The sequence below is a fragment of the Leopardus geoffroyi genome, chromosome A1 (genome assembly GCF_018350155.1).
Source record: "Leopardus geoffroyi isolate Oge1 chromosome A1, O.geoffroyi_Oge1_pat1.0, whole genome shotgun sequence".
Taxonomy (NCBI): domain Eukaryota; kingdom Metazoa; phylum Chordata; class Mammalia; order Carnivora; family Felidae; genus Leopardus; species Leopardus geoffroyi.
The window spans coordinates 67,167,404-67,188,060 of NC_059326.1; the positions used below are offsets into that span (position 1 = coordinate 67,167,404).

Here is a 20,657-nt window from a genome sequence, read left to right on the forward strand (position 1 = left end):
GCTGACACACCAGAAAGAACAGGTCTCAGAATTAAAGACCACTCTGGAGCAGTGATTCTCAACTGGGGCAATTTTGGTCCTAATCCCCTGCCCCCAGGGGGCATCTGGCAACTTCTGAAGACCTTACTAGCTGTTACAACTAGAAAGATGCTGCTGACATCAAGTGGGTAGAGGCCACAGTTCCTGTTCAACATCCTACACGCATGAGCTTCCCTTCATTCCCCACCCAATAAAAAATTACACAGCCCTAAATGCAGTAGTGAAGTTGAGAATCTCTTCCACAAAACAGATTTGCTCTAGACTCATCCTAGAAAAGATACAGAGGCGAAAGAAAGAAGAAAGAAAGAAAGGAAAGAAAGAAAGGAAAGAAAGGAAAGAAAGAAAGGAAGGAAAGGAAGGAAAGGAAGGAAAGGAAGGAAGGAAGGAAGGAAGGAAGGAAGGAAAGAAAGAAAGAAAGAAAGAAAGAAAGAAAGAAAGAAAGAAAGAAAGAAAGAAAGAAAGAAAAGAAAGAAAGAAAAGATACAGAGGCCTAACAAGGACCCACAAAGGACACAGAGCTTGAAGGTTGAGACCCACCAACTTGGAGACGCTTAAGAGAAAACACCATAGAATTTCCAAAAATGTAAGCTTAACAAAGCATAAATCAAGCCTACCCAAGTTCAAAGATATCAGCCACTAAGTGACCTATTAATGCAAAATTCAACATTCTCAAAGACTATCAGACTGTAGACTTATACCGTAGCATTCATGATGTCCAATAAATCTTAAGTCTTAGACATGCAAAAAATAAAATAAACAAACAAACAAAACAGGAAAATGTAACCCACAGGAAGAAGCAAAGCAGTCTTCATAATAAAAAGCAAAATATATAAATAAGAATAAAAACAAACCCAAGTTGACCCAGGCATTGGATTTTTTAAAATTTTATGTTTAAAGAGTTGAAGGGAAGTATGTTCAAAGAATTAAAAAGAAATAGGAATAAACAGATTCTCCACAGAAAAACACAAACTCTAAAAAAGAGCTAAGTGGACGTTCTGTAACTGAAAAGTACAAAACTGGAAGGGAAAAAAAAAAAAAACTGGGCTTAGTAACAGTTTGAAGATAAAAGAAAAAGTAGTCAGGTTGATCAATAGAAAACTACCCAATCTGAAGAACAGAGAGAAAAATTAAAAAGAAAGAGAAAAAAATGAGAACAGATCAGAAGAGAATATTTTAGGGGTGCCTGACTTAAGTCAGTTAAGTGTCCAACTTCAGCTCAGGTCATGATCTTACGGTTTGTGAGTTCAAGCCCCACATCAGGCTCTGCGCTGACAGCTCAGAGCCTGAAGCCTGCTTCAGGTTCTGTGTCTCCCTCTCTCTCTCTTTCTCTCTCTCTCTGCTCCTCCCCTGCTTGTGCTCACACTCTCTCTCTCTTTCAAAAACAACAAAATATTAAAAAAAAAAAAAAAAGAGGAGGAGGAGAGTATTTTAAAAGATATAATGGCCTTGGGGCGCCTGGGTAGCTCAGTTGGTTAAGCATCCAACTTTGGCTCACATCATGATCTCGTGGTTTGTGAGTTCAAGCCCCAAATCGGGCTCTGCACTAACAGTATAGAGCCTGCATGGGATTCTCTATCTCCTCTCTCTGCTCCTCCCCCACTCACACTTTCTCTCTCTCTCAAAATAAATAACTTAAAAAAAAAAGATATAATCACCAAATATTTCTCAACTTTTTAAAAAAAGAACCACATTAAAGATCAAAACGCTCAGCAAACCCCAAGAGGCATAAATACAAAGAAAATTACACCTAGGTAGCACTCTCCTGAAAAATCAATTAAAAAATAAAATAAAATGTTAAAGCCTGCCAGAGAAAACAGAAACAAGGAGGAAAACAAAGACACAAAAGAGGAATGACTCCTATCAGAAACAAGAGAGGCCGGATGACAATGAACAATACCCTTAACATACTTAAAAGGGATAAAAGAACTATCAATCCAGAATACAATATCCAGCCAGCATATCCTTCAGAAACAAGGGAGAAAAACAGATTTTTAGATAAACAAAAACTGAGAATTCATCACTTGTAGACCTATTCTTAAGAAATGCTAAAGGATATTTTTTTTCAGGTGGAAAAGAAATCCTACCAAATGGAAACTTGGCAGTGAAGGAACAAAAAGCAGTAGAATGGTAATTAGACAGATAAATAAAAATGATAGTTCCTTTTCTTTTAAATTCTGAAGAAATGAATATTTAAAGCATAAGTAACAACAGTGTATGGTGGTGAAGGTTAATTAATTACAACTCAATTTGAAATGCCAACAAAGCTAAAGAGAGACTTCAAAAGTCAGGATGCAGAAACTTCATGACTAAAGAGGAAAATGGACAACCTCTCACAGTTGAGAACGTTTAATCTCTTGCTCTCATTGTCTCTATTCAAAGACAACATAATTATCTATATAGACATCCTAATCAATCTACCCAAAAATTTACAATTAAATGGGGCTTAGCAAGGTCTCAGGAAACAAAGCAAAAAATGTGTGTGTGTGTGTGCGCGTGCGCGCGTGTGTGTGTAGTCAGTTGTACTTCTATATAAGAAGTGGAAAATGAAAATTAAAAATACCATTTATAATACCCAAAAAAACCCATAAAATACTAAGGAATAAATTAAATGAAGGATCTAAAGACCTCATTACTGACAACTATAAGATATGGTCAAGAGAAGTTAAAGAACATCTAAATAAAGAGATACACCAAGGCACCTGGGTGGCCCAGTTGGTTAAGCATTCAACTTCGGCTCAGGTCATGATCTCAGAGTTCGTGAGTTGGAGCCCCAGTGCTCCAAGCCTGTGTGCTTGGAGCCTGCTTGAGATTCTGTATCTCCCTCTTTCTCTGCCCCTCCCCTGCTCATACTCTGTCCTCTCGCTCTCTCTCTCAAAAATAAATACACATTTTTAAAAAAATTTTTAGGGGCGCCTGGGTGGCGCAGTCGGTTAAGCGTCCGACTTCAGCCAGGTCACGATCTCGCGGTCCGGGAGTTCGAGCCCCGCGTCAGGCTCTGGGCTGATGGCTCAGAGCCTGGAGCCTGTTTCCGATTCTGGGTCTCCCTCTCTCTCTGCCCCTCCCCGTTCATGCTCTGTCTCTTTCTGTCCCAAAAATAAATAAACGTTGAAAAAAAAAATTTAAAAAAAAAATTTTTTTTCAAGAGATATACCACACTCATGTTTTGGAAAACTAATATTTAGACACCCATTCTCTCTAAATGATCTACAAAATTTGATGCAATTCCAATGTATATCCAAACAGCATCTTTTGACTCTAAAACCTCTATGAAAACACAAGACTTAGAATAACCAAAGTAACCAAAATAGAACAAGATGGGGGCTTACACTACTTGATTTCAAGATGTACTATAAAGCTACAGTAATCAAGAGAATTTCATTTTGGAGAAAGGATAGACCTATAAATCAACAGAATAGAATAAGAATCCAGAAACAGTTTCACATATAGTCATTTAATCTTTGACAAAGTTTCCAATTAAATTCAAAGGGCCAAAGGGTAATTTTTTCAATAAATTGTGCAGAAACTAAATATTTATATCAAAATTAAATAAAATTCAACCCCTACCTTACATTATATATAAAAATTAATAAACTATGAATGCAAACCAAAATCTAAATCTAAAACTATAAAACACCCAGAATAAAACACAAAGGTTTCTCAGACAGAATATAAGCAACGATAACCATAAAAAAAAAAACACAAAAACTGATAAACAGGATTTCATCAAAAACTTTCCATTCCTTAAAAGATATTATTAGGTAAATAAAAAAGCAAGCCACAGGTTGAAAGAAAATGTTGGCAATTTATACATCTGGCAAACGACTAGCCTCCTGCATATACAGAACTCACACAATTCATCAAGACAAAAACCCCACTATAAAAGAGAAGAGGCAAACGCTTGCATAGATACTTCACAGAGAAGATTCACGAACAGCAAAGAAGCACATAAAAAGATACTGAGCATCATTACTCAACAATGAAGTGAAGACCAAAACCATAATGAGATACTATTACACATACCCATGAATAACTAAAATTAAAAATACTGACAATACCAAGTCTTGGTGAGGATACACTGCTCTTCCCTAGCCAACTACAACACTGACAAATCGCCCCTAGAGATTAACTTTTCTTTCACAAAATGCACAGGTCCAACTCAAGTTTATATCCAAGGGGGAAAATGGAGGGGGAAATATGTTTAAAAGATTTTAAAGTGTTAAACAATGTAAGATGCATTACTACCTCATTCTAATTTTGTCAGAAGGTTACAAAGAGAAAGAGAAATTCTAACCAAATATACTTCTTAGGAATGCTCTATTTCCATTAATACTGCAGTTTCACTATGACCGTATTCTCAGGACGCTAGCCCCTAGACATTTTCAGAAAGAAAATGTAACCACAGACTAATAGGCAAAATACTGGATTGAGCCATATGAAATTGCTGTTTATTAAGCCCTCAACGGTTGAATATCTGCAATCTCGTATTATCCAGCCTAAATATAAAGCAAAACGCAGGGTGTCTATACTGAAACAAAATTAGCTTTAAGTAAAAACAAAACAAAGTTCTGAGAACTATGGACATGACACCATGTGGCTGAGATGCCGACTAACTTTGCACAGTGTAGAGAGTGAATTCAGGGGGAGGTGAACAGGTGGGGTGGACCCTTCCCTTCTCACAACCAGTACACTCTGCTGCACAGGGTTTTTGTTTTTTAACTCCAGCTCCATTTCTTGCAGACTCTGCTCAGGAGAAGTCAGCAAGCTGACTCTGCCTCCTGGCCGGTCCCCTTCTACTTCCTTCTCTGAGTCTATAATAAAGTATGCCTGATGTCCTGACTGCTGATCTTACAATACGGCTGAGCTGGAGAAGGGTCTAGAAAGAAGTAAAATGGTCAACAGAAGAGGGTCTTAAGGGAAAAGATCAGAAGAAAGGGGAAGAGTCCACTGAGAAAGACTATGTGATCTAAGTAGTATAGATACAAGAAGCATGTCTTTTTCTCCAAATTACAGAATTCTAAAAACACAGCTATACCACTTAAATGACTAAAAATACACTTGAGGTAAGTAAAATTATTTCTCTACAGAGAAGATTGCTCTACAGATGTCCCTCCCGTGAGATGCACTGCATAAATGTCAGTAGTCCACTCTCCTTATCCGTGGTAGGTGTGTGCTATAAAGTCACTGTGACCATGAATTGGTGAATACTAATTGCTCCTGGGAAAACACAGACTTGGGTTCCTGCCAGTCTTTGATAACATTTTTATCATCAATACATACATAACCTTATGTTGTATGTTTCTGTTCAATGACACCGTATTTACTGTCCGTTGTGGACTCATTAACATTGGACTCACGCCAAAAGCACAACTCATACCTGAACCAAGCTTATCTAAGACAGGCATTTTCCTGTAGTACGTGCCACATTTTCTCCACAAGGCACATCACAGCCTTCATGTGCTCAGGAACACTAGACAGCACTTCCACACTCTATGTGAGACGATGTTAAACAGCAAAATCACCAACAAAAAGGACAAAAGTGCAGAAAACAGGCACTAAATATAAAGAGACTGTGAAAAGGCACTTATTTACAGTATGACAGCTAGTGACTCAAAATTTTTAGCAACTGTGTGCATACCCACAAATGACCATGAAAGAGCTTCGAGTACTGATTTGGGGATTACATATAAATTTTAGCAAGTAGGCAAATTTGCAAACTACGGGGTCTGTGAATGAGGATTGACTGTATATAAATTCTGACAAGACAGATCCACAATAGAGGATAAAAGGAAACTAGGATATTTGCAGGGAATCAGCTCATCCTAGAAGTTCAAACGAAGAAAAATACTCTCTCACAAATCATCCTTTGGGGTAACTAAAGAGAGTGAAGACAAGACTTTAGCCACAAGAAGAAATATGGTCAAACCAATCCAATTCTGTAAGAAGTCTGCACCAGGAAGCAAGTAGCAAAAAACAACATCCATGAACTCAAAAAGTGCCAGCTCTGGCTTTACCCGGCATTCAGAGCAAACCAACCACCAACAGGGACACAAAGTCAAGAAACCCAGAGCCAATCGGACTAAAGATCTTCAGTAAAAACCTCTGTGCCATATGCATTTTGCAATACAAGAAACTCTCTGTACCACAGGCCAATACCGTCTTGATTACGGAGACTCCCATCCTGCCCACCCCAGGACTACAGACCTATAACATTCAGGCTCACATCCACCTGAGCCTGAAGCCAAGGTCAGGCTGGCAAATGAGAGATCCATCCCCACTAGTGACGGGGCTGGAGACTGTCCTCTGATCCGTGCACACCTCGTCTGAAGGTACCATCCTCCCCCCCAGCCTGGCACCTACCCTCCTGTGTTCTCAGCTGAGGAAGTAGCCCCTTGATATGTGAAGCTGGACATATCCTGCTTTTCTGTGTCTTGGCCAAGAACAAAGACGGTAAGTAAACCACTAGTCCCGCCATAGAGGTAATAGCAATCCATGCTGGAAAAACGACTCGTGACTGGCAGAGACTTTCTAAAATGATGAAGTATAATGTTCAAAACACCACTAAGGTGAGGAACCTGTGTTCTTCACGCCTATCTGGTGACTTTACAAAAACACAGCCTGTGTTGCACAATCCCATGACTTGCTACAAAGTTCTGAAAAAAATGCCCTAGAAATTTGAGGAACCTCAACAGACCACCATGGGCTGTTTCTACAGACCACCAACTGGAAACACTAATCCAAGCAACATGTCATAGTTCATAAAAACTCCTCTTAATTTAATCAAATTTAAGAGAAAAATCAATGATCAAGTGGGAACGTAAAATGATGCGGCCACCACAGAAGAGAGCATGGCAGTTCCTCAAAAAGATTAAGCCTTTGGCCCAGCAATTCCACTTTTGGGAATGTACCCAAAAGAACTGCCAGTACAGACTTGAAGAGGTATTTGTAGACCCACGTTCACAGCAGCAGTATCCACAATCACCAAGAGATGGAGACAAATCTCCCAAATGCTGACAGATGAATGGGGAAACAACTGTGGTACATCCATACAATGGAATAGTATTCAGCCTTAAAAAGGAGTAAAATTCTGACAACACGGATAAACCTTGAAGACATTACGCTATCTGACATAAGCCAGACACAAGATGGCAAATACCGCATGAATCCACTTACAGGAGGTACCTAGACCAGGGGTTAGGGTTAGGGACAGGAAGTAAAAAGGTGATGGCTGTGGGGGAGGGGCCTGGGGAGTTCAGTGTTTAGTATGTACAGAATTTCAGTCTGGGAAGATAAGTTCTGGAGATGAATAGTGGGGATGGCCACACAACAATGTGAATGTACTTAATGTCACATAAAGAGCTAAAATGGGAAGTTTTTATGTCATGCATATTTTACCACAATCAATCAATGCCTGCTCCTGAGCTCATACAACTCTTGATCTCGGGGTTGTGAATTTGAGCCCCACACTGGGTGTAGAGATTGCTTAAAAATAAAATCTTAAAAAAAAAAAAAAGTCTCAAAGCTCCTAAAGAGTAATTGTACCAACGCTGTGCAAAGGTAGACAAATGACAAGTCATTTATATATACGATACATCCCTCAACACCATTCACTATTATAAACTATAGCCACTCTAGTGACAACACCCAACCTGGTGTTCTCCCAGGACGGGGATCGGGAGGTGGGGCCTGAGCCTAAGGCACAAATGTTCACAGAGGGCTTTCAGAGCTGCTGAAATGTCTATGTCTTCACCTAGCAGGATTCTAGAAATTGGTGTTTCCCACCTTTCTGGAATTTCAGGTTACGCCTACTGGTTTAACCCTCTTTGTAAGGGGACAATCCTTTTAGGATAATCAAGCCAGCAAATTAACACCTTTGAGAGATGTTTACATCCAGGTAAGCAAATGTGCCAGGTCAGATCAGATTTCCCAAAGGTAACCTTCCAACGTTAGTGAGAAGAGGAAGAAAAACAGGTGAACGACAACTAACCTGTGCAGCAGAGCTCTGTTGGACTGAAACATCACCTCAAACCTGACTTCCATGTTTAAGGTTTTCACAGTAGAGCCCTAGTGGAATTTCCTATTTATTTATGGAAGCTAATAAGCATGACCTGGAAAAAAAAAAATCTAGCTAATTTACAGAGAAATCGGACTATTCTTCTCCTAAATGGTACAATGGACTACAATGGAGTAATGGGGGGGGGGGGGCGGGGGGACAGCAACGAAGACCGCTTGACTAGAGCAAAGACCCCTTGACTAGAGCATACAAGCACTACTACCATTTCCAGGTCACAGAAGAGGACCCGGAGTTTACATGTCGTAACACAGGCAGTAAGAAGCCTCTGAGATTCACACAATTCCAAGATTAATAAGACTCTGCTCAAAGGAAGAACGTGGAGGAGACATCTTGCGTTTTGCCAAGGAAAGTATTCACAAGAAACAGAAGCTCTAAATAAGCAGCAGCTAGGTAAAAGAAGCAATATTTTTTTTTAGTTTTTTTTAAATGTTTATTTATTTTTGAGAGAGAGACAGAAACAGAATGTGAGTGGGTTAGGGGCAGAGAGAGAGGGAGACACAGAATCCGAAGCAGGCTCCAGGCTCTGAGCCGTCAGCACAGAGCCCGACGCGGGGCTCGAACTCATGAACTGTGAGATCATGACCAGAGCCGAAGTTGGGACACTCAACCGACTGAGCCACCCAGGTGCCTCAAGAAGCAGTATTTTTTAAATGTTTATTTATTTACTTTGAGAGAGGGAGAGAGCAAGCGGGGGAGGGACAGAGGAAGAGGGAGAGAGAGAATCCCAAGCAGGCTCCGTGCTCAGCACAGAGGCCCACATGGGGCGCAATCACGCAATCCAACGTGATGAGATCATGACCTGAGCCAAAATCAAGAGTTGAACACTTAACAGGCTGAGCCACCCAAGTGCCCCCAAGAAGCAATATTTTAAACGGTTTGGTTTTATCTTTCAATAAGGACTTAATATAAATTATATATATTGGGGTGCCTGGCTGGCTCAGTTGGAAGAACATGAGGGTCTTGATTTGGGGGTCATAAGTTCGAGTCCCATGTTGGGTGTAGAGATTACTTCAACCTCAAAAACTTCAAACAAAATTGTATATATTTAGGGTGTACAATGTCATATTTTGATATAGCTATACAATGGGAAATGAGAACTATAGTCAAGCTAATTAACATATCCATCACTTCGGTTATCATTGTGTGTGTGTGTGTGTGTGTGTGTGTGTGTGGTGGGAACACTTAAGATCTCTCTTAGCAAATTTCACGTATACAATACAGTTAAAATGAGGTGTTTGTGTTTTTATTTTTTCGTACTTACTTATTTCTGAGAGAACGCAAGCAGGGGAGGGGCAGAGAGAAGAGGACAGAGGATCTGTAGTGGGCTCTGTGTGGACAGGCTGACAGCAGCGAGCCCAATGTGGGGCTCGAACTCACCAACCGCAAGATCATGGCTTGACTTAACCTAAGCCGAGGTCAGAGATGCTGATGCTCCACCCACTGAGCCACCCCAGGTGCCCCTGTGGTTTTGTTTTTAAAGCCCAAGGCAAAGATATATCCGGGATCAAATTTGTGCAAAGCCCTTGAGCTCTTGTCACTGGTATGTCTGTGGCAGCTCCTTTGTAAAAACACCTGAGATCCTCACTCCCTTCATAATAGTGAAGATTATGGCATTTTCTCAATACAAAAACACTGAACACATAAAATCAGGTCCCGTCATTAAAACTGCTACACTAAAGGAGAAGAAAATACTGCATAAAATAATAATTTGAATGGAAAGCAACATAAAGCACATGAAACTGTAAGTTCTCTCCAAAATTACTAAAAACAATGGAAAATTTAAAGTTTCATCCCAAACATCCAACTACTTTCTTTAATACTATTAAAAAACAGGGGCGCCTGGGTGGCGCAGTCGGTTAAGCGTCCGACTTCAGCCAGGTCACAATCTCGCGGTCCGTGAGTTCGAGCCCCGCGTCGGGCTCTGTGCTGACAGCTCAGAGCCTGGAGCCTGTTTCCGATTCTGTGTCTCCCTCTCTCTCTGCCCCTCCCCCGTTCATGCTCTGTCTCTCTCTGTCCCAAAAATAAATGAATAAATGTTGAAAAAAAAAAAAATTAAAAAAAAAAAAAAAAACAACCACAACTATGGAACATAGTGAATGTTCTTGGCGTGGATTCTATTTATGTTTTTCTTTAATTAACACAATTAGACGGAACATGATTAAATGGTTCATTTAAAAAATTATTCCCTGTCTCAAATAGAATCTTTTCTCTTAGCTTCAATTTTATACATCCAGTTTCACAGAAGGTCACTCGTAAAATACAATTCTGATGTAAATAAAAGTTTTAATGAACAGCATTTCCATACATACAACTAGGAGATTTAGGGTGTGAAAACACTGGACATTGTTCATGCCTAAATCAATCTGATACTTATTTTTGATACTTTTTAATTAGATTCTTTTTAATTAATTAAGATACTTTTTAATTAGACTCCGTTACAAATAGAGTATTTTGCAACAGCCTGTAGCCCTGTTATCAAAGGCAGCCCTGATATGATCGCAGTAGAAAACTTTCATTATATATCAGTAAAGTTCACTTAAAGGAAAACACACACACACACACACACACACACACACACAATTAGCCTGATATAAGTACCAAGCTTCTCTGATATTGAAATGATGCTATATACAAAAATTTTAATGTACGAACTTTCCCAAAATGTTTTATGTTTTTCCCCGCTGAGAGAAAGACAGCCAGTGGGGGAGGGGCAGAGGAAGAGGGAGAGAATCATAAGCGGACTTCACACTGAAGCCCGACGTGGGACTTGATCTCACAACCATGAGATCATGACCTGAGCTGAAATCAAGAGTCAGACACCTGACCGACCGAGGCACCCAGGCGCCCCCCGCAACAAGATGCTTCAGGTGAGGTACACATGATACCAAATGACACTTACCTTCCGATAAATCATATGGCACATGGCAACTCTTAGCCTCATGCCAGCGCACTGGACATGATAGAAGTATAAGTGGTGCAGTATGGCCAGAACGAGCGTGCAGGCGGTCAGCACCGTGGCATAGACGTAGGCTTCGTGCAAAGCCACAGAATCAGGAGGATCACGGTTTTCGAAATAATTAATAATTTTCCCCAAAAATATGGGCTGGATTACTTTGGTGCCTTCCTGAAAGGAAAGAAAAAAGCCTTCATTAGAAATACAGGTCATACCAGTTTTTCATAACACGAGCTTTGCTTTTATTGCTAACATGTAAAAAAAAAAAAAATAAAAAGCACTTTAACAAAGTACTACATTCATCACTAATCTCAAAGCAAAACAGAACTATTTTCTTCTTTAAGACAGGCCAGGAATAGTTTAAACTTAAGCCAAAATTTGAAGTGCAAAGGCAATAAAGCTTTAGTACATTGTGCTTGGGTACACTGTGGATGCTCCATAAATGTTACAACCACTGTTTTAGAACGCATTTGGCAAACTATCAAATAAGTCTTGGCCTATAATGAATAAGGAAAAGAGTAGCAAAAAAAAAAAAAAAAAAAAGAGTAAGGGATGTGCATACATGTGGCAGCCCCAGCTCACAGCGTGCCCACCGATTTCACCTGCACTCTCAACGTCCCAGCCCAAAGCAAAGCCAAGAATGGCTCACTTGTGGGAAGCACACCCTTGCAACCAAACACACCCCAAAGAGGGAACCCTCCGATCTCTCCCAACCCAAACTCCACATGTCGGTAGGTCCGGAGAACGGAGTCCATTCTCCAACTTCTGTTGGAGGAAGAAAAAGAACCAGGCTTGAGAGGTTCCCGGGCTCTCCATAGCAGGGGTGAAGCTGAGCACTGCCTCTTGGAGTCAGGAGTTTAACACAGCATGAGCCAAACTCAAAAGAATGCCATCAGTGGTTCCCTATCAGCCACACATGGCAGGTGCTGGTTTTGAAGAATTTTTACCATCATCTATTTTACTCCCCGAGGCAAAAAATTAAAATTCTACACCAATGAGGGAGGAGGCACTGGGGCTTCCTTCCTAAGACTTCGGGAAAGCAATTCTTCTCCCTAAAACTAAAAGGCAAAGAAACAGCAAAAGTTGCCCCTCCCTGCCAGATGGCCGCTTCACCCCACAACCTACTTCCACTCTTTTTTTTTAATGTTTCTTTTACTTTTGAGAGAGTGGGAGAGGGGCAGAGAAAGGGGGAGACAGAGGATCCGAAGCAGGCTCTGCATTGACAGCAGTGAGACCAATATGGGGCTCAAACTCACAAACCGTGAGATGACCTGACCTGAAGTTGGATGCTTAACTGACTGAGCCACCCAGGTGCCCTTACTTCCATTCTTAGGAGGTACCTTCCCCTGGCATCAAAGAATATCAAACACTCAATGCAAGCCCACATCACGTCACCAAAAGTAAACACACAGGCCCTCAACATCATTTCCTCTAATGCCAAAAGCTTGGAAATACTTCAAGCACTAGACTTGGAAACAAGCATTTCCCCTCAAGCAATCTCTCCTTATTAATCCAGACATGGCAAATAACCAACAGGTTTTCTTTCCGTCTGTCCCAAGCGAGGAACCCATGGCACAAAAGGGCAAGGGAACCCAAAAAAAACAAATCCCAAAACAAAACTAAAATGCATTTTCTTCCCTACCAACTAGCACCCCTTCAGGATATTTATAGAAAGATGTTCCCATCCATCACATGGGCATGCCATTAAACCCCAACACCGCACACACATGCACACGCACATTCTCAGGCTTCACCGACAGCCTTGCCTTTCATGACATCATGACAGTTCTCTTCTACAAGGAAATGCTGTTTATTAAAGACGACGGTCAGATCTCAAGAACACAAAGGCTCACTGATACGTTTCCAGCATGCCCAGTCATTCATCCCAAGAAGCATTAAGAGTTTAAGAAAGCAACCCAAACACAACAGGCCATAAAACAGACCATTTAGGTGATTACAGAGCTGAAAATCTGGAGGCTTACACAGTGAGGCAAAAACTCCAAACTGTACATATGGACAGTCCCAGCCCTGGCGGGCAGCACATGCCCTGGAGCCGACCACCAGCAACCGAGGGGTAAACACCTGTGTCCCAAACGTTCCTAAAACGGAGGATCGTGTCTGGGAGTCACTGTTGTCTGTTCCTCAGCTCTCCATTTGAGCCTAACATGGGTGTGGATAAAGGAAAATATAATCGGAGTCACCCATCAGAGAGAAAACTGACAGAAGCAACAAATCCAGCGAAAAGAGTATAAAGGCAGGTCACTGCCACCTAAGCACCTGGATTTTTCTGATAGTACTTAATAATCCAGCCAACCAATAGGCTCACTAATGAGTAAGGCCCGCTCATGGCCCACGCCTTCCCACACATCCTCACCCTCAACAACTTAAGAAATAAAACTGGTAAAATATATATTCTCAAACTTGAACTAACCAAATAAAAACTTTCTAGGTAGCAGGAGCAACATCAAAAATTGCTTAAGCAAAGGCACCTGGGTGGCTCAGTCAGTTAAGGATCCAGCTTCAGCTCAAGTCAGGATTTCACGGTTTGTGGGTTTGAGCCCCCCATCGGGCTCTGGACAGGCAGTGCAGAGCCTGCTTAGGATTCTCTCTCTCTCCCTCCCTCTCTCTGCCCCTTCTCTACCTGTGCTCCCATTCTCTCTCCGAATTAATTAATTACTTAATTAAAAAAAAAAAAAAAGACTTCTCCATTGACAAGACTGTCTTGTGATTTAGAGCCAGTCTTGTCTTCTGGCACAAAGAAGGAGACACCCTTACAGATGTAGATTTCCTTTATAAATGTAACTGTCTGTTACACAAGGGTAACTTCTACTCTGTCTTCAGGGCTTCTCCTCTCCTGTCTGATGCTTCTCACAAATAATCTGTATGCCAAAGAGGCATATTCTGGGGTGGCATATTCTGTTACCCTTCAATCATATTCTATGTTTGTATTTTTGAAGTGTTCTTAAAGAAAGGGGGAACAAAAAGTATATGGAGCAGTTGACAGAGGAGCACAGAACTGTTGTCATGGGAAAAAAAGACAAAGAAAACAAAACCCACATACCTACCTACTCTTGACTCTCCGACCACTGTCGGTGGGGGCTCTGGCAGGAGAAGGCATCAGGACAGAATGCAAAGACCACCAGCCTGGCGATCAGAACGCTTTGCTTCAGAAACCAGGTCAGCCATTTTGCACATCACATGACCCTAACTCCATCCATGCCCTCCTGGGTCCCTGTACCCTGATGCATAGAAATACCTGCCTTGTCTACTTCAGAGGAATCCAGGCACAACTAAATGAGATACAACTGCTCAAAGTGCCCTAAAACCAGCATAAACTAAGTATAAACTAAGATCACCCTTATTACAGAGGAGTCCTGTAGAATAGAGTCCTATTCTATTCTTGTTGTTTACTTTTTGAGAGAGAAAGAGCATATACACAAGCAGGAGAGAGGCAGAGAGAGAGAGAGAGAGAGAGAGAGAGAGAGAGAGAGAATGAGAATCCCAGGCAGGCTCCATGCTGTCAGTGCAAAGCCTGATGCCGGGCTTGAACTGACAAACTGAGATAATGACCTATGCCGAAGTCAGACACTCAAATGACTAAGCCACCCAGGTGCCTTGAGACTTATTCTATTCTTAGTGGCAGAGGCTAGTTTCACACAGGCTTGGAAAATCCATTGCTGCTTACAAACGACAATGGAGAACAAGGAGTCCAAGTGAGTGAAACTTTTAATTTTTTTTTTTTTAACATTTATTCACTTTTGAAAAACAGAGAGAGACAGAGCATGAGTAGGGGAAGGGCAGAGAGAGAGGGAGACACAGAATCCGAAGCAGGTTCCAGGCTCTGAGCTGTCAGCACAGAGCCCAACGCCAGGCTCGAACTCACAAGTCACTTAGGGGCACCTGGTGGCTCAGTCAGTTAAGCGTCCGACTTCGGCTCAGGTCATGATCTCACCACTCGTGAGTTCGAGCTCCGAGTCGGGCTCTGTGCTGACAGCTCAGAGCCTGGAGCCTCCTTCAGATTCTGTGTCTCCCTCTCTGCCACTCCTCTGCTCGCACTCTGTCTCTGCCTCTCTCTCTCTCTCAAAACTAAATAAACATTAAAAAAATTTTTTGGTAACCAGTCACCTACTTCCCTGACATCTTAAAGAAAATGCATAAGAAGCATCACCTTTATTTATGACTCGGGGTCGGTCATCACTGTGGATACTAACAACACTACGCACCCAAGACCCAGCAGCGGGTACACAGCAGGTGCACCCAGCAGGTCTCCTGTCCGCTTCCTCACCTCGCCTTCGCCAAGCAGTCCTTAATGGTCATTCATGACCCACCGTGTCAGCTACCAACAGCCACTCCTCAGCCCCCTGGGTTGAGCAGAGGCGAGGGGCTCTTGGAAGAATCAGTTAGGACATAAATGCAAAGGCCCTGGGGTGCCTGGGTGGCTCAGTCGGTTAAGCTTCTGACTCTTGATTTCGGCTCAGGTCATGATCTCACAGTGCGTGAGTTCGAGCCCTGAGTCGGGCTCCACACTGACAGTGTGAAGCCTGCTTGGGATTCTCTCTCTCCCTCCCTCTCTCTCTCTGCCCCTCCCCTGCTCATGCTGTCTCTCTCTCTCTCTCTCTCTCAAAATAAAAAAACTTAAAAAAATGTTAAAAAAAATAAATGCAAAGACCCAGGAGCAGCTCTCCTGGAGTCAGCCCTAAGTTGGGGTATAAACCACACTGGGGAATTCAAAGGATTTTGTTTACTTCTTGCCCATCAGCTGAGTCCCAGCCTGAAGATTTAGGCGAACGTTCACCTCCCTACAGCCTCCACCTGGACCACACACAATCAGCAAAAGTGGCCTTGGTCACTGGCCAACGCCGGCAGCCGCCTGGGGCTATTTCCAAGGGTCCCATGTAGCAGACCTAACGCCCGGCCACCCTTCCCCTGTCAGGGCAGGGGCACTGGGAGCACACCGGCAACGTGCGGCCTCCCCACCAACACAACAACAGGCAGAGACCGCGCCTCTCACAGCAAAGGCCCCGGGTGGCATGGGGAGGCAGTCCCCGCTACTGTCTGAGGCCTGCTCCCGAGGAGGCTTCAGGCTCCTCCTCTGGGCAGAAGGAGACTTGCTCGGTCCCCACCACATCCCCATGGAGGTGCACACAGGCACCAGGCGGGCCGGGAACTCGCTGGCTGTTCCGTTCGAGTTCGCGTTGGCCTGCAAGAATGCTGTGTTCAACATCAGCACGGAGCCGGTTTCTGCGAGCATTACAATCGTTCCTCAATCATCACGGGACGGAGATTCTCGCTCCTGTGAAATCCAACCTCAAAAGCCTCGCCCTAGCCTGCATCGAACGCCCTGCCTCTCCCCGCTGGTGCTGCCGGTAGTGCCCGGGGAAGGCCGTGCCCATGCTTTGGCTGGGAACCCTGCACCGCTTAGAAACCATGGATAATCAGCAAGCCTCAAGCTCTTCCAAAAATCCTATGGTTGAGTTCAGATCTTCCACGACCTAAAATACAAAGAGCAACAAGCAGCACAGAAGATCACAAAACAAGAAGCTGCTTCATAGAGTTTATTATCAAACTAACATGCCGGGGCACCTGGGTGGCTCAGTGAAGCGTATGACTTCGGCTCAGGTCATGATCTCGCGGGCTGTGGGTTCGGGATGCGCTGTGCTGACAGTTCAGAGCCTGGGGCCTGCTTCGGATACCATGTCCCTCCTCTCTCTCTGCACCTCCCTCGCTTGCGCTTTGTCTGTCTCTGTCTCTCAAAAATAAACAGTAAAAAAATAAAAATAATAAACATTCATCCTATCAAACTAACTGAATAACTACCTTTAGTCACGGAAAACCCAAAATAGCACCTGAAAGTGATTTTGAAATGTAACAGATCCTTAGTAGCTCCACCATCAAAAGTCATTTCTAACTTCTCCAGAACAGCAGTGTGTCAACCAGGCAAGTCTAGGAAAACAAGGGTCATGTGTGTTGGATTTCAGGCTCCTTTCGCTGTCAGAAGAGAACTCAAGGTTTACTTCCGGTTGAGCTCTAACACCGGGAGCCGCCTGAGCTTCCCGCCACAGGAGTAAGGGCTCTGGCGCGTGTTCTCTTAAAGACATGAAGTGAGAAGCGAGCTAGTCACCGGGCTCGGAGGCCACCGTCTCGTTGTATACGGGAAACTGCCAAGACACGGGCCTCATCACAGCACGAAGGAGCAGGCACCCTCCAGGCGGCAGCCCAGGTCCACTCCACACCTGACGTGTCCGCTGCCAGCACGGAGTCCACCCCAGACGGTCACTGCGCTACCTCGGGCCGGCTGCACACCCTGCGCGTGGGAACACACCCGCACACCAGGGACTGACCGGGGTTCTCATTCTCACCGACACACGCCCACTCGGAGGCTCACAGAGACACCATCTCTCAGCAGGGAGCCAGGTGTACCTGCTGGTAACAACAGAGAACTCGGCCTCTGCTCAGATGATCTAAGTGCCTTCTGAGGCTCCAGTCTTCCCGCTGGCCGGTCTCCAGGAGCTCATCTAGAATGGTGTCTCAACAACGTAGATGGATGTGGGGCACCTGGGAGGCTCAGTCAGTTAAGCGTCTGAGTCTCAATTTCGGCTTAGGTCATGATCTCACGGTTTGTGGGTTTGAGCCCCGCATTGGGCTCTGAGTCGATAGTGTGGAGTCTACTTTGGATTTTCTCTCTCTCTCTCTCTGCCTTTCTCCTGTTCACACACTCTCAAAATAAGTAAATAAACTTGAAAAGAGAAGAGAAGTAAAGAGAAGAAAAAAGGAGAGGGGAGGAGGGGGAGGCGAGGGGAGGCGAGGGGAGCAAAGCAAAGCAAAACAAGAGTGTAGATGGATGTTTAAGACTTAGGCACAGGGCAACCACACCCTCATCCACTTAGGGACAGTAAAGAGTAGAGGTGGCTTTCTAAAGGGCTCCTGGTTGATCTGAAGACACCATGCTGCTACTGCCAGTGTCGGCACCCTAGCCACTTCCGGCTCCCAGGGGACACTATCACCTGAGCTCTACCTGACCCCTTATCTCGTTTTCTATCCAGGGAGTTTTTAGCCTTTTACTTTTAAGCCTAAGGCAGGTTCAAGATGCGTGCATCTGAGACCCTGAAGTCGAAGTCCTCAGAACAAGCCTTCCCGACACCGGATGAGCTTTCAGTCATCCAGACGGTCAGGTTTCGTAAGTTAGAGCACCCACGACTGAGTCTCGGCTCCGTCCTTTATGCTTTGTGGGACACCGGGCACACCACAGAACTACCTGGCGCTGTGCGTCCTCTGCCCTACAGTGGGGAAAACAGTCATACTCGCCACTGTGTCGGAGCTGGCTACAAGAATGAAAGTAATGTTCCATGTAAAGTGCTTGTAGCAGTTGCTGACAGTTTCAAGTCCTTGTCATTCCCATGCTACTACCAGAGCCAGCTTACCACCGAGTGTGGGCCCCTGCGGAAACTGCTCCTGGTGGTACGACTCCCACTGAGTATGAACTACTGTTGCTGCCGTTTCCACAAAGTATGAGCCTCCACCGCTGCTACTAATACTACTGCCGAGTGGGAGGCTCTACCTATCCGCTGCTACCAAGAGGAGCAATACCACCAGTGAGAAAACTCCTGCTACAGAGTATGAGCTTCTGCGGCTGCTGCTAACACGCCTGAGTGGGAGTCTCACCGCTCCTGCTGTAACACCAGTAATACTACCAGTAACAGTACTGCTGCTGCTACTACTGGGTGTGAGTCCTGCTGTTGCTGCTGACACTAGCAATCCCGCTACTGAGGCTGAGCAACCACCAGTGCCACCACCGCCGCCATGACTACTACCGGGTATGAGCCCCTCCCACCACCACCGCGACTACTACCGGGTATGAGCCCTACCACCACCGCCACCAACGTGACTACTACCGGGTACGAGCCCTACCACCACTTCCACCAACGTGACTACTACCGGGTATGAGCCCCTCCCACCACCTCCACCACCACCGCCATGACTACTACCGGGTATGAGCCCTACCACCACCTCCACCAACGTGACTACTACCGGGTATGAGCCCCTCCCACCACCACCGCGACTACTACCGGGTATGAGCCCTACCACCACTTCCACCAACGTGACTACTACCGGGTATGAGCCCTACCACTACCTCCACCACCACCGCCACGACTACTACCAGGTATGAGCCACTCCCACCACCACCGCGACTACTACCGGGTATGAGCCCTACCACCACTTCCACCAACGTGACTACTACCGGGTATGAGCCCCTCCCACCACCTCCACCACCACCGCCACGACTACTACCGGGTATGAGCCCTACCACCATGGCCACCATGACTACTACCGGGTATGAGCCACTCCCACCACCACCGCGACTACTACCGGGTATGAGCCCTACCACCACCTCCACCACCACCGCCATGACTACTACCGGGTATGAGCCCCATGTTTGCCAGACTCCACTCCCCGATAACCAACGTCCTAAAAGAGGCCGGCACTCTCACCAGCTGCACCCTCATCTAGCCCCCCATCCCGGCACCCCCAGCTCTCCCAGCAGTAGGTATTCCCAGGCTCAACAACTCAGTAATCGGTGCTCCCTGCACCAGAGTGGGGCCTATCCTCTCAGGGGGAAGCCCGGCCTCTGCACCTCATATCTCTTCTCCCAAACGCAGCAAAGATGCAGCTCATATTGAGATGGGTTCCAGTCACCGTGTTGGGCTTATTAGCGACCCACCCCAAGACGGCCGCAGCATACTACAGTGAGGAAAGCCAGAGCTTGGTCCAAACCCAGCCACAAGGGCCACCCTTCTGATCCCTCGTCTTCAGGACTTGTCACCAAGGGAAAGTACAGAACCGGGGGCAGCAGAGGAAGGCTGCTCCGGGACGCCGTCCGGCCCCAAGGTCCAAGGACACACGTGCCTGCCCACCCCCACCCAGACACGGGGACCACGTCAAGGCTGCGGGACTCCCCGCCAAGCAGAATCCATGAGCTCGATGCTCTGCGAGGTCAGCACCCATATCTGATGAGGAAATCCTGCACACACACCGGCCACGGCAACACCAACCTGTCACCCTGTGTATTTCAAACTGAGACTTGCTGTGACCACGTGGAAACACCATCACTGGGACCCCTGTCCACAGGTCAGTGACAAGCTGGGGCTGCCGGAGGAGCTCCTGTACCCTCTCCCACCAACCGCCCCCCGCCCACCCTGTCAGTCCCACTGCTTTGCATCTCCGCCCTGCCCTTGACAAGCCACAGCAGTATCTAGGTGGTGATGGGTGCCCCATATACTTGTCCCCACCCTCCGGCCAACCCGCCTTTGTCATCAATCTCCCAGGACTATCCAGTCTCCTGTCAGCTGACAGACCCTGTGGTTTCCTCCAGTTACACAGAACAGAGATCACCTACCTACACCCACTGCCCTTCAATACGACAGAGCCTTTTACATGGGAGCTTCCCCTCCCCCATACACACCAACCAGCCCACCCATCTCACACCCAGCACTCAAGACAAGTCAGCGCCCTTCTCCATCTAAAACAACATTTTCCCGGGGCACCTGGGTGGCTGAGTCGGTTAATCATCCGACTTCAGCTCAGGTCATGATCTCA

The 20,657-nt window shown here is 45.1% G+C and overlaps 1 protein-coding gene across 5 annotated transcripts in view; it reads right to left on the minus strand.

Moving 5' to 3' along the window:
• The window catches only part of ABCC4 (ATP binding cassette subfamily C member 4), a 262,716-nt gene that overhangs the window by 193,358 nt on the left and 48,701 nt on the right, over positions 1-20,657 (minus strand). For all 5 annotated transcript variants that reach the window (XM_045480729.1, XM_045480750.1, XM_045480739.1 and 2 more), the window contains exon 4: positions 11,010-11,234. In XM_045480729.1, coding sequence (XP_045336685.1) covers positions 11,010-11,234 — 225 coding nt within the window. The remainder of the gene's footprint in view (positions 1-11,009; positions 11,235-20,657) is intronic.